At 39.5% G+C, this 15,000-nt stretch overlaps 1 protein-coding gene across 2 annotated transcripts in view; it reads right to left on the bottom strand.

Annotated features, from left to right (window-relative positions):
- Window positions 1–15,000, bottom strand: part of SPIDR (scaffold protein involved in DNA repair) — a 302,493-nt gene that overhangs the window by 145,715 nt on the left and 141,778 nt on the right. The window contains exons 4-5 of one of the 2 annotated variants that reach the window (XM_016190741.2): window positions 9,772–9,967; window positions 7,393–7,640 (exon numbers count right to left, since the gene is read on the bottom strand). In XM_016190741.2, the coding sequence (XP_016046227.2) occupies window positions 7,393–7,640; window positions 9,772–9,967 (444 nt within the window). Of the gene's footprint in view, window positions 1–7,392; window positions 7,641–9,771; window positions 9,968–15,000 lie in introns of those variants that run through there. The other variant, XM_060198599.1, reaches the window with a different exon arrangement.

Genomic DNA, 15,000 nt, shown 5'->3' with positions numbered 1-15,000 from the left:
CAGCTTTACTGTGTTTCATGAGTACAAACATAATGTCTCTGTTTGTGTACCACTCTAGAAACTGGCATAAGAGGGGCCGGGTGGTGGTATATCTGGTTGAGCACACATGTTTCAGTGCGCAAGGACCTGGGTTCAATCCCCTGGTCCCCACGTGCAGGGGAAAAGCTTTGCAAGTGGTGAAGCAATGTTGCAGGTGTCTGTCTCTCTTCCTCTCTATCACCCCTTTCCCTCTCAATTTCTGACTATCTATCAAATAAATAAAGATAATGTAAAAAATATTTTTAAAAAAAGAAAAAGAAAGAAACTGGCCTAAGAAATGAGAAAGCTTATTTTGTTTTAATTAAGTGAAAAGGAGGAAGAAATACAGGATTAGACATTAAAGAAGAATTAAAAGTGATTTTAAAATTAAATATTAATAATTACATTAAAATTTTATTTAATAATTAAATTAAATAATTAATAATTAAAGGATTAAATTAAAAAGGAGAAATAAGGCAAAGAGAAAGGAAAATGAGTTTTCCTCAGTTCAACTGAACTAATATTTGTGAAACTTTGTGGCAATATAAGTTTGTTAAGTTGGAAGGTTTTTTTTTTTCCTAGCCTTTGTCCAAATGCATGATGACTGAGCAAGTTCTATGATTAAATGGGTTTACAGAGGGCTAACTCTCCTCTCCCATTATAAATATTTTTTTTTGCAGTTCAAGGCCAGAAAGAGCATGCTTCTACTATGAGAGGTAACATCATTTTTAGAAGGGGAATGAAAGTTCCAGAAAGGGTGGGGTGGGGATGGAGCTAGGGGTGGGTAAGTTTAAAGTCAAACATCATGAACTGGGACTGAGGCAATATGTCTACATTCTACTCTACTCTGAGATTGTCACAGTTTTCTGCATTACAAGTAAATTATTTCCAAAACTTTCTGCTTAAAGAAGCCTATATTCTTGTGGTCTGGGAGGTGGCACAATAGATAAAGCATTGGACTCTCAGGCATGATGTCCTGAGTTCAAACCCTGGCAGCATATGTACCAGAGTGATGTCTGGTTCTTTCTTTCTCATTCATAAATAAATAAAATTTTAAAAGAAGTAGAAGGAGGAAGAGTAGAAGAAGTTATACATGTAGCTTTATTACTCTTGCATTTATTTAACACTCATTGGATTTAGGTAGATGTGTCTTTGGTACTGTGAATAGACTATGTAACTTAATGCGTAGGAAGTGTTTTCTGGATTTTTTTCCCTCTGTCTTAGAGTCTAGTGATTTACAGAATTTGTTTGTGCCCATTATCCAGATTCACAGTTTTTTAAAAAAACTTTATAGAAACATTTTTCCTTAATAGCTTACAATAAAAGAAAGCACGCAGAATAACAATGAGCAGGGTTTCTTCTATATTGTATTTCTGAAATCTAAATCGTACACATATATAACATATTTATTTATTTATTTTTAATTTTTTAAATATTTATTCATTTTCCCTTTTGTTGCCCTTGTTGTTTTATTGTTGTAGTTATTATTGTTGTTATTGATGTTGTTATAGTTGGATAGGACAGAGAGAAATGGAGAGAGGAGGGGAAGACAAAGAGGGGGAGAGAAAGATAGACACCTGCAGACCTGCTTCACCACCTGTGAAGCGACTCCCCTGCAGGTGGGGAGCCGGGGGCTCGAACCGGGATCCTTACACAGGTCCTTGCACTTTGCGCCACGTGCGCTTAACCCGCTGCACTACCGCCCAACTCCCTTATTTATTTATTTATTTTAAACCAGAGCGCTCATCAGCTCTGGCTTATGGTGGTGGTGCTGGGAATTGAACCTGGGACTTTGGAGCCTCAGGCATAACCATTATACTATCTACCCCCACCTAAATCATATTTTTGATGTTTCACAACTCAGAGGACATGAACTTTATGACTGAATCTATTTGACCTTGGTTCAGGACCGAGTGGCTTCAAAGCTGGCAAAAATTAGACTGTCATCAAAAGATAAGCTTCTACTCACCTCAGAAAAAGAAATATTGCTAGAGTATTATTACATTAGACAAAGATGGACAATGCCGGCCAAAGTGATAAGCAGAATCAGGTATATAAGACTCATCATGGTGTTTTATTAGGAATAATCTCTCTACCCATCCACCTCCGGCCTGAAACATGATGGCAGAGGAAGACCTTGTGGGGGTTGAATTATTGTGTGGACAACAGGTAAATGTTATACATGTAAAAACTATTGCATTTACTGTCAAATGTAAAACATTAATCCCCAATAAAGGAAAAAAATGAAGGAAAAAAAAAAAAGGAATTATCTGTCATGGTTTAGACAGAGAAGGAAAAGTAATTGTGGCGAGAGTACTGTAAGATACAGTCCTCCTGTTCCAGGCCTTAATTTCTTCCAAAATGGTAATTTTTTTAATGCTTTATAGAAAATGCATCATGAGTACAGCTGTCTTTTAGGTCACTAGTAATTAACTCTTTGGGACAAAGGAGAACCTGCTAAGAGCTCTGACTTGGAGTTACTTTTAGTGGTAGAGGGTATCTGTTCAATTTTCCTTGACTGCCACACTTGTGCCTCTAGATAAGATTAGATAAAACTAGGGGCCAGGTGGTAGCGCACCTGGTTGAGTGCACATGTTATAATGCACAAGGACCCCGGTTTGAGCCCCTGGTCCCCACCTACGGGGGGAAAGCTTCACAAGTGGTGAAGCAGGGCTGTAGGTGTCGTTCAGTCTCTCACCCTATCCCTCCCTTCCCTCTTGATTTCTGGCTGTCTCTATCCAATAAATAAATAAAGATAAAGAAATAAAAAAATAAGATTAGATAAAACTAACTCAAATGGGTTGTATACAAAGTACTCCAATTTACCTATAGTTAAAAAATTACAGGTAGAAATTCAAGGAGAAAAAAAATGAAATCTTGAAGGTGATAGACTTATGTCATCTTCCAAGCTACACACTTAAGTTTTCTTCTTTTCTTTTTTTGTTACATACATGCTACATACATTTAAGTCTACAATAAAAAACTTATTGCTAAAAGATTCTCCAAAAGACTATATATAAAATACATATTTATATTCAATAAATTGTCAAAAAGTACATATACAAAGAATTAGTAAAGGGTCAAGTATAATCCTCTTCTAATAATTTGATTTAGGAAATATGATAACTACTACAGCAAGAAAAATTTAGAAAATATTAACTATCTGCTATATAAGAACTTTGAAGCCTTGTTCTCAAAGCCAAGGCCAAATATTCTGGCCATTTAGTCCAAAAGTTCATTTCCATCCATAATTCAGTCAGTTCTCCTGATATCTTAACAACTTCACTTTTCCTGCTGTGCATAGGTAACCAGACTTCCGAGTCAGCCCTAATCTAAACACTATTTGGTTCAAATTTGTTTTCTCATCTTTGTTTTTAGTTTCATTACTCTCTATAATCCAGTCAGTTTTGGGGTTTTGTATCTCATTATTTCTCCTTTGTGTCCATCTGTACAACTGTCTACAAGGAAGAACCTCGCTAGTTGGGGTTGACTGAAATGGTTAAGATGTAGCACCAAGTGCATGTTCTTTATATCTGACTGAAATACTGCTTTCTTGTTTTAGTTTAATCTCTGGCCTTCTTTAAATTTACTACAATCACGATCTCATTCAATCTGTTCTGGGTGTGTTTCAAAGTACAAATCCAAAAATATTCATGATGCCAATGACTGGCAGAAATTCACCAGACTCTATAGCTTCCAGTCCCCACCCCCACCCCCACCAACTTTGTTCAACAAGTCAAACAAGTGCTTCCAAAGGAGCTGGAGGGATAGGCTTGAGGTACATATTGTACGGAATTACTCATGAGGAAGCAACCTCACTGTCAGTTTCATTTTGCCCTCTCATTGCTGTTACATGTTCCTGGCTGTCCTGTCTTTAGGCGTGTTTTGGGCTGGGGAAGGTTCACCAAGCCCCTCATTGCCCAGATGCTAAGTACTCCCTTCCCCAATACTTAACACTAGAGACCTGCCATCAAAAGAGCAAAATAAAAGAAAATCTTTGCTTAGCCTTAGCCTAAACCCATCTCAGATAACTCTGTTTAGTGTTACCATAGATTTAAGTCCAAGTGGCCTACAGTTGTAAACCATGTTAAAAACTCCAAAACTGAGGTCATGGGTTTCACAAATGTAATTGTTCCAAATTCTTATTTTCAAAAGTATATTCTAACTTTGCACTTAAAGGAGACTTTTTTTTATTGTGTGTGAAGCCTACAGGGCTTTCAAATATAGTGCTATTCACTTGAAGGATTCATAATTAACAAAGAAGTACTGCTGGTTATTTATCCTAAACGAAATCAGAAGGCACTGTAAGAATGAGATGACGGGGGCAAGAGAAATAGCACACTTGGTGCACTACTTTACCATATGCTTGACCCTGGTTTGAGCCCAGCGCCCAGTGAATTAAATGAAGCTTCAGTGCTGTGGCTCCTTTCACTCTGTCACACTCTTTCAAAATAAACAAATGGTTTTTGAGAGAGTCCGCATATCAAATACACAGCCTATATATTAAAAAGATTCAGTCTGTGTTTTAAAAAACTTTGAGACATACAATTAATTTCCCCCATCTCATATTAATTAACTAGTGATTTATATGACTACATTTTACTAGGAGTGTACATAAACACCATTCCCACCACCAAAAGACTGTGACCCATCCCTCCCACCCACTCCCACCCCCCACTGGCCCAGGAAGCTGCATGTCTACCCCTCACCACAGGGCTTTTACTTTGGTGCCCTACTTACAATTTGGTCAGGTCCTGCTTTTAGTTTCCCTTTCAGATCTTCTTAGTCAACTTCTGTTGATGAGTAGGATCATCCCATACTCATCTTTATCTTTCTGACTTAGCTCACTTAACATAATTCCTTCTACCTCTATCTCAAAAGCCTAGACCACGTAGATCAGAAGCAACCAATAGCACAGCTATATACAAGATACTGGGTACTGTACAGTAAACCCTAACAAAAGGACTTTTCAAAGTTAACCCAATTACCAAATAATGTGATGATAACATTAACTATCCATTCTCTTTTTGAACCCTAAGACAGCAGGAACCTCATATCTCCACTATAGAGCCCCTACTTCCCCCAGTCCTGGAACCCTTGGATAGGGCCCACTTTCCCGTATGCCTCTCCCAATCCATATCAAATAATATTGCATCTGCCGATCACAACCTAATCAATGCAACGATGGCCACCTCAACATGCTTCACTTCAGGCTTTGTCCAGAGACTTCACGTGAGAATGACAACCCTTCAGCTTCATTACTCGGGTGAGACCTTTCTTTTCATAGTATACTCTAATTCCATCTCAGGTGGTTCACTTTCTAACAAAGTCCCAAAACCTAGATATACACCAGTTTCTGTGAGAGAGAGCATATGTTCACACGTATCCGTAAACTACTGCAAAATATATACCTGAAAGCAGAAGTACACTAGAGTTTGCATTGAGTACCTCCCTAACACTTCCTCTCCACTATTCCAAGCTTTGGGTCCATGATTGCTCAACAATTTGTTTGGCTTTGTATGTTAACTCTCTTTTCAGTCACCAGGTTCCAGATGTCATCAGGATGCCGGCCAGGCTTCCCTGGACTGAAGACCCCACCAATGTGTCCTGGAGCTCAGCTTCCCCAGAGACCCACCCTACTAGGGAAAGAGAGAGGCAGACTGGGAGTATGGACCGACCAGTCAATGCCCATGTTCAGCGGGGAAGCAATTACAGAAGCCAGACCTTCCACCTTCTGCAACCCACAATGACCCTGGGTCCATGCTCCCAGAGGGATAGAGAATGGGAAAGCTATCAGGGGAGGGGGTGGGATATGGAGATTGGGTGGTGGGAATTGTGTGGAGTTGTACTCCTCCTACCCTATGGTTTTGTTAATTTCTCCTTTCTTAAATAAAAAAAATAAAAATAAATAAATAAATAAATAAATAAATGGGGGGGCAGACAGTATAATGGTTATTCAAAGAGACTCTGATGCCTGAGGCACTCAAGTCCCGGGTTCTTTTCCCCCCGACCCCACCACTATCATAAGCCGAAGTTGAACAGTGCTCTGGTTAAAATAATAATAATAAAAAGTTTATTACTACTTCTCCATATGCATTCTTGTGAAACTAAGTTAAAAAGTGATAGTTTGATGACCTGAAATCTGTACTTTTTTATTCTGTTGTAAATCCATCTTACTGTTTTGAGGGCAGTTTGACACAGGAAGAAAAAGAGGCTCAAAAGATTATGTCAAGGCTCTAACATAAATAGTAAACTCTCCAGGCGATGATGTGTCTACAGCTGTTTGAGAAAAACATTAAACCAAACCGGGGAGGCTCTGAGTCACTCCCACAGTCAGTATGAGCCAGGTACTTTGGATTGTGGGTTGGGCACTTGCTCGTGTGGGCACCTGGCTGCCTTGTCTCCCAAGGCAGCCACTGGCCACCTGGGACTAATCTGCAGAACCACTTTACTGCCTTCCTTGCCCCACCCCAAGGGGACTACTTTCAGTACAGTAAAATTAATTAAAATTAACTAACATCTAAAATGCAGTTCCCTGGTTCCCCTCACCATATTTTGAGTGTTTCACCATTCTTTGTGGTCAGAAGCTATGCCTCACTGGAAATGCAGATATGCAACATCTGCATCACCGCAGAGTCCAGTAAATAGCACTGATGTAGACTGAAGTAGCACTCCCTGGAAACCACAGGTTAGCTTACTGCCATTTATTTACTCAAGTGTTTGCTGTGTTTTTTTTTTTAAAGACATAAAATCTAATAATTATTGCAGTTATCTTCTTAGATATGGCAACCATTGTCTTTGCTTTTCCAGAATACCAACACTATGTGTGTTTACATTACTTAGAATAACATAAACCAGGAGTCGGGCAGTAGCGCAGCGAGTTAAGCACAGGTGGCGCAAAGCGCAAGGACTGGCATGAGGATCCCGGTTCAAGCCCCTGGCTCCCCACCTGCAGAAGAGTTACTTCACAGGCGGTGAAGCAGGTCTGCAGGTGTTTATTTTTCTCTCCCTATCTCTGTCTTCCCCTCCTCTCTCCATTTCTCTCTGTCCTATCCAACAACAATGACATCAACAATAGTAACAACTACAATAATAAACAAGGGCAACAAAAGGGAATAAATAAATAAATAAATAAATATTAAAAAATAATAACATAAACCAATAAAGGTGAAAACAAATGCTATAAATGAAGATTCTAGCAGGACTTTCTTATATTGATAAAGAGGCAAAATCCTTTGTCACAGTATGTCCCAAATTTTGATGTAAGAAAATCAGCCTATGTGTATAGTAATTGCAATCAAGACGCTGCTCCAGACACTACTTTCTCTAATGAGACTCAATGTACCCTATGTGAGCCTGTGCCGTGTCACTCACCGAGTTCTAGGTGCATCTGAGCTGGGGAGAGCAGTGGGGCCAGCACCCTGCTGACGCCGGACGGGCAGACAGTAAACTCTCTGCACCACTACTCGGACTCCAACTGTTGACCAGGAAGCAGCTCCTTGGCTCTCTACTGCGTCCAGGAGAGAATCTCGCAGAGAAATTCGGGTTGAGGAGTGCTGCTTTGCTTCTTGGTGCTCAGGGGCCCAGTCTTTCCCCATGGAAGCGAGAGCACCACACACAGCCTGACCAAGACATGCAAAGGAAACAGTTTCATTAACTCATGAAGGCATGCTGCACAGCTAGTCATGACATTCTTAGGTAAATCCTCTGATGCAGATGCACAGCATGCAAAGAGCGATGAAGAACCAAGCAGATGCTGTGGGGCTCTGTGCCTGCCAGGTGATGGTGCTGCTGAGGAGTACGATGACAGCGAGAACAGCAAGGACACAGCAAAGTGCATTTCCAGTCAATGGAAACACAGACCAACTTGTATCTTCAAAACCTGCACAAAATCATGGGGTGAAAGTAACTCATAGTCTCCTAGAATTTTGCTTGTTTGTTTGTTTATGGGGCAACAATCCCAACTGAGCAAATGAAAAGACAATGAAAAGAATGACTCATATTTAATAAAAATGAACACTATTATTAAGTTCTTGGTGAGTGCAAGCTATTAGACTAGGAACATTTTGAACTCCTGTCACTCCCAACATTGCCTCGCAATAATATGAAATAACACCATGAGTTACTCATACTTCTAGAGTGCTTTCTCAATTTCAGGTGCTTCTGGGTGATTGTGAGGATAACTGTTGATGGTATATGCATACCATCTCTATAGAAGATAGAGATTAACCACCACTACCACTTCAAAAGTAAGAACACTGGGAAAAAGATATTAAATATCTTGTTTGAGGGGTTGGGCAGTGGCGCACTGGGTTAAGTGCACATAGTACAAAGCACAAGGACCCGCGTTAAGGATCCTGGTTCGAGCCCCTGGCTTCCCACCTGCAAGGTGAAGCAGTTATATAGGCGTCAATCTTCTCTCTCCCTCTCTAACTTCCCTACCCCTTTCAATTTCTCTCTGTCCTAACCAATAAAAAAATTATTAAATTCTCATGAATTTAATAATAGTTGTTTAAAACTGTAAGATTAGAAAAGAAAACACAAGTAGAACCTGAACTGGAATTGGCATATTGCACCAAAGTAAAAGACTCTGGATCCAAGAAGAATGACAGAGGACCTAGTGGGGATTGTATTGTTATATGGAAAACTGGGAAATGTTATGCATGTACAAACTATTGTATTTACTGTCGAATGTAAAACACTAATTCCCCAATAAAGAAATAAAAAAAAAAAACTGTGCTAAAGTAGTGATGTACTTGGAGCCAGGCTTTGGACCTGTCCAGTAAACTGATCCTCTGAAGAGGTTTCTGTTGGTCAGGGGGGGATCCACTGGCCTCTTCCTCTGCCTTTCCCCACCTCCCCTTCCACTGTTCACAGGCTCAAGCGTTATGCTCAAACAGTCTGGCTTTGGTAACTTAGGCCCCTCACCAGGTGCAGGCCCTAGAGCTAGATGCAGTCACACTAGTTCTCTATACACTCACTCTGAGTGAAATTTAGTGGTTCTCCAATCTCATCCTCACAGATAAAAGGTCAATAAAATTCCCAAATAAGTCTCCAGTATAGAGTCTGTAGTTTATGCAGCTGTTTTAAGATATAGATACTTTTTCATAAATAAAGGGGTTTAAAATTCTTACATGAGAACTGAAAAAGAAAACACATATATCTTAATAAATTAAAAGACAAAAAAAATCACACAGCACTAGAAAGATGAACTACTGTGAAAAGACTACAAATACTGAATGAAACCTCTCCCTCTCTTCCTTATCTCCTTTTTTCTTTCTTTCTTTCTTTCTTTCTTTCTTTCTTTCTTTCTTTCTTTCTTTCTTCCTTCCTTTCCTCTCTTTTTAAAATTGGTCTGGGGTAATGAATTCAGGATCTTGCTTATGCACAATACTGCTAAGCAGCCTCCTGGGTCCAATATTTTCATTCCTTTTTACTTAGAGGGAGAGAGAGATGGAGGAGAGGAAAGGACAGACACAGAGAGAGGAAAGGCACTGCAGCAACACTCCACCATTCATGGTGCTCCTGTGGGAAGTCAGGACCAGAACCCAGAGCTCGATGTTTGAGGAAGAGCATGGTCTAGAGGATAAGTTGTCTCCCAGCCCCAGACACATGATTTCTTCAGGCATAACAATAAAAGTGTTCCAGCACATACTGTCTGTTGTATATGTGGAAGGAGACCACAGGTAAACATCTCCACTTGCTGAAGCCCTTTCAAATTCTGTATCATTCTCTAGGTCAATGAGCACTTACCTGGCTTTGAGGTGGCTTCCATGTTGGACTCTTAAGTCTAAACATCTGGGCCAAAGTGATGCTTCTTCTTGGAAGGAGTGTGTCCCAATAGTGAACTTCTTGCACCGGTTTTGATAGTTCTTTGGCAGCAACTTTCTTACAAAAGTAAGTATTCAGAATAATAGGGCAACTTTGATTTGGTATAATAAGTTTTTGCCTGGAAAAAAAAAGAAATATAACAGATCTTTAGAAATGTTGCAGTCCCCTCATGATCATACTAATCAAGAAAACAGCAGTGAAAGAAGCAATAATTTGCCCAATATGGATAAAATCATCCTACCATGTAACAGTCACCTGCACACATTCAGGAGTGATCATCAGTGGGTCTGATTCCACTTTTCCAGTGAAATCCTAGTGTCAGGTGCATGGGATAAAAATAAGGTCCTTGAGTTCCTGGGTTTAAACTCCCAGGTCTTTCACACCTGGTATGCTAGCCTTAGAGTACCTCAAGGAACCTTGCAGGAAGCAAGTGAAGACCAGTATTGCCCCCCAAGAATTGCCCAGTCATGGAAGCAAACGGGAGTGGTAAATACAACTTTCCAACATTTCCACAGAGCTAGTCTTTTAAAAAACATGGCATCAAATTCCAAAGGACTTTTGCTATTCAAGGAAACACAACCACTGAAATACCTTACATAGACAAAGGAGTCAGATATTATAAAGGACAAAATTCTTCTGGCTCCTCCTAGAATCTGACTTTCATTGAAAAAGTCTCTTAACACAGGTAAATTCCTCAAAACAGATAGTGCTGCCTAACATTCACGGAAGGTTAGAACTTCTATTTTCCCTAATACTTTGTATTATTTATTTGTTGAATAGAGACAGAAAGAAATTAAGAGGAGAGGTAAAGACAAGGAGACACACACACACACACACACACACACACACACACACACCCTGCAGGATGGCTTCACCACTTGTGAAGCTTCTCCCCATGTTGGTGGAGACCAGGGGCTTGAATATGGGTCCTTGTGTACTGTAATGTGGGTGCTTAACCAAATGTGCCATTGTCTGGCCTCTAGAACTTCTATTTTGTGGAAGACAGAGCAGAAATTCTTTTCCCCATGTCTGCCACTTAGTACAGCAAAATTCCTGGCATTCTATACAAACAAAATAATAGTAGAGACAGAGGACTGGCAAAAGAACTCCATTGGAATACTGGAGGGAGGGTAGGAGTAGATAGCATAATGGTTATGTAAAGAGACTCTCATGTCTAAGGTTCTGAGCTCCCAGGTTCAATCTCCCACACCACCATAAGCCAGAACTGAACAGTGCTATGGTTTAAAAAAAAAAAAAAAAGGAATATTGGAGGGAATGAGGAGTAGAGGTGGTAGGGGGATATGGCACTTTAATGGTGAGTGGACTGAGGCTATACTCCTAAAACCTTATAATATTATAATCCAGTGTTAAATCAGTAAAAAAAAATAGAAATAAAAGTTTTTTTAAAAATATAGGTAAAAATTAATAAAATATTGGCAAACAGAATTCAGAAATACACGTAAATTAATCAATGCTATCCACCACAATAATAAATGCAAGACCAAAACCCACATGGTCATATCAATAGGTGTAGAGAAAGCCTTTGACAAAATCCAACATCCCTTTATAATCAAAATGCTACAGAAAATGGGAATAGATGGAAAATCCCTCAAGATAGTGAAGTCCCTATATAGCAAACCTAGAGTGAACATCATACTCAGTGGTGAAAAACTGGAAGCATTCCCCCTTACATCAGGTACCAGATCGGGCTTCCCACTATCACCATTACTATTCAACATAGTGTTGTAAGTTCTTGCCATAGCAATCAGGCAGGAGCAAGGAATTAAAGGGATACAGACTGGAAGAGAAGAAGTCAAACTCTCCCTGTTTGCAGATGACATGATTGTATACACAGAAAAACCTAAGGAATCCAGCGGGAAGCTTTTGGAAATTATCAGGCAATATTGTATGGTGTCAGGCTACAAAATTAACATACAAAAGTCAGTAGCATTCCTTTACACAAACAATAAATTAGAAGAATAAGAAATCCAGAAATTAATTCCTTTTACTATAGCAACAAAGACAATAAAATATCTAGGAATAAATCTAACCAAGGAAGTGGAAGACTTGAATACTGAAAATTATGAGTCACTACTCAAGGAAATAGAAAAAAAGATACAAAGAAGTAGAAAGATGATGTTCAACCCATGTTCATGGGCTGGAAGAATAATTAACATCATTAAAATGAATATACTACCCAGAGCCATATAAAAGTTTAATGCAATCCCCATAAAGATCCCAATCACACTTTTTAGGAGAATAGAACAAATGCTTCAAATGTTTATCTGGAACCACAAAATACCTAGAATTTCCAAAACAATCTTGAGGAGAAAGAACAGAACTGGAGGCATCACACTCCCAGATCTCAAATTGTATTATAGGGCCATTGTCATCAAAACTGCTTGGTACTGGAACATGAATAGACACACTGACCAGTGGAATAGAATAAAAAACCCAGAAGTAAACATCCACACCTATGGACATATAACCTTTGACAAAGGTGCCCAGACCATTAAATGGGGAAAGCAGAGTCTCTTCAACGAATGGTGTCAGGAAAAAAAAAAAAAAAAAGGTTGAAACATGCAGAAGAATGAAACTGAACCACTATATTTCACCAAACACAAAAGTAAATTCCAAGTGGATCAAGGACTTGGATGTTAGACCAGAAACTATCAGATACTTAAAGGAATATATTGGCAGAACTCTTTTCCGCATAAATTTTAAAGACATTTTCAATGAAACAAATCTAATTACAAAGAAGACTAAGGTAAGAATAAACCAATAGGACTACATCAAATTAAAAAGCTATGCACAGCAAAAGAAACCAATACCCAAACCAAGAGACCCCTCACAGAATGGTAGATCTTTACATGCTATACATCAGACAAGAGGCTAATAACCAAAATATATAAAGAGCTTGCCAAACTCAACAAGAAGAAAACAAATGATCCCACCCAAAAATGGGGAGAGGACATGAAAAGAATATTGACCACAAAAGGGTTCCAAAGGCCGAGAAACATGAAAAAATGTTCCAAGTCATTGATTGTCAGAGATATAAAAATAAAGACAGCAATGAGATATCACTTTACTCCTATGAGAATGTCATACATCAGAAAAGATAGCAGCAACAAATGCTGGAGAGGTGTGGGGACAAAGAAACCCTGCTTCACTGCTAAATCATCACACTGTACACCTTAAGTAGATAAAACTTTTATTTGCCAATTAAATCTTAATACAAGTTATAAAAAAATAAAGCTGTTTGTATGGAAGGCAAAAGAGTTAGAATATTTAAAAGGGGAGGGGCAGGAGGTAGTGCAGTGGGTTAAGCACACATGCGAAGCACAAGGACCGGCACAAGGATCTCAGTTTGAGACCCCCAGATCCCCACCTGCAGGGAGAGTCACTTCACAAGCGGTGAAGCAGGTCTGCAGGTGTCTTTCTTTCTCTCCCCCTCTCTGTCTTCCCCTCCTCTCTCAATTTCTCTTTGCCTATTCAACAACAATAACAGCAATGGCAACAATAACAATAACAACAATAAGGGCAGTAAAATGGGAAAAATGGCCTCCAGGAGCAGTGGATTCGTAGTGCAGGCATGCTGGAACCCCAGCAACAACCCTGGAGGCAAAAAAAAAAAAAAAAAAAAAGTAAAAAAAAAGGTGAAGGTAATCACTATATAATTTCAAGGCATATTATATGATTATGATAATCAACAGTGTGGTCTTGATGGAAGGATAGAAACAGACTTCTTCTTCTTCTAGCGTTTGCCAGAAACAGACTAATGAGACAGAATAATGGATCCAGAAACAGTCAACTAATCTGTCCAATTAATTTTGCCAAAGCACTTCACTAAAGGAAGTTTTGTTTTTTTTTTTAAGCAGAGCACTGTTAAGCTCTGGCTTATGGTGGTACAGGGTTTGAACCTATGACTTTGGAGCCTCAGGCAGGAGAATCTTTTTGCATAACTATCATGCTATCCACCCTCTGCCCAAAGAAGTAGTCTTTTCATTATACAAAGGAAGAAGAATGTGTCAAGTCTCACACTTTACGCAAATTTATATTAATTTATACAAATTTAACGCAAAATGATCACGAAAATAAATGTAAACTATAAGGGCAATTTATCTGCAAAGGAGACATGATTTACACACAAAAAAGCAAACTCCAAAGTAGCAAATTTTTCTGCTCTTTTCCAGTAAAGTGAACAAACTCACAATAGGTACAGGGTTAGTCTATCAAAATGAATAATAATAGGGTTAGTCTATCAAAATGAATAAGAATCATAAAGGTGTTTAGCCTGCTCTAGATTAGTTATATTAAGAAAATATACAAAACTGTGGTCCCGGAGGTGGCGCAATGGATAAAGCATTGGACTCTCAAGCATGAGGTCCTGAGTTCAATTCCCGGCAGCACATGTACCAGAGTGATGTCTGGCTCTTTCTCCTATGTTTCTCATTAATAAATAAAATATTTTTAAAATATATAAAAAAAGGGGGAGTCAGGTGGTGACGCAGCGGGTTAAGCGCAAGTGACACAAAGTGCAAGGACCTGCGTAAGGATCCCAGTTCCAGCCCCCCCCCAATCGCTTCACAAGCGCTGAAGCAGGTCTGCAGGTGTCTTTCTTTCTCTCCCCCTCTCTGTCTTCCTCTCCTCTCTCCATTTCTCTGTCCTATCCAACAACAATGACATCAATAACCACAATGTTAAACAACAAGGGCAACAAAAGGGGGGATATATACATAAAGAAAAGATAGAAAACTACCCACAGTCCCAAGAATTACATTCGCAGTATGTTTACTCATTTCCTTCTTATTTTTGTAAGGTAGACTTGAAGGACTTCTAAAACTAATTACGAATGCCTCGCTAATCTTTACTATAATGCTAGTTAACATCTGTAATAGGTAATAAAAATTTAATACTGGGAGTCGGTAGAGCAGCGGGTTAAGTGCTTCGTGCCACAGAGCAGCAGGTTAAGCGCCACGTGGCACCAAGGGCAAGGGCCAGCAAAAGAATCCCGGGTTCAAACCACCCCCCCCCCCCCCCGCTCCCCACCTACAGGGGAGTCGCTTCACAGTGAAGCAGGTCTGCAGGTGTCTATTTCTCTCTCTCTCTCTGTCTTTGTCTTCCCCTCCTCTCTCCATTTCTCTCTGTCCT

Source organism: Erinaceus europaeus, chromosome 1 (assembly GCF_950295315.1).
Source record: "Erinaceus europaeus chromosome 1, mEriEur2.1, whole genome shotgun sequence".
Taxonomy (NCBI): Eukaryota; Metazoa; Chordata; class Mammalia; order Eulipotyphla; family Erinaceidae; genus Erinaceus; species Erinaceus europaeus.
The sequence above is the reverse complement of the archived record's forward strand: the minus strand, read 5'-3'. Positions and strand labels throughout refer to the sequence as shown.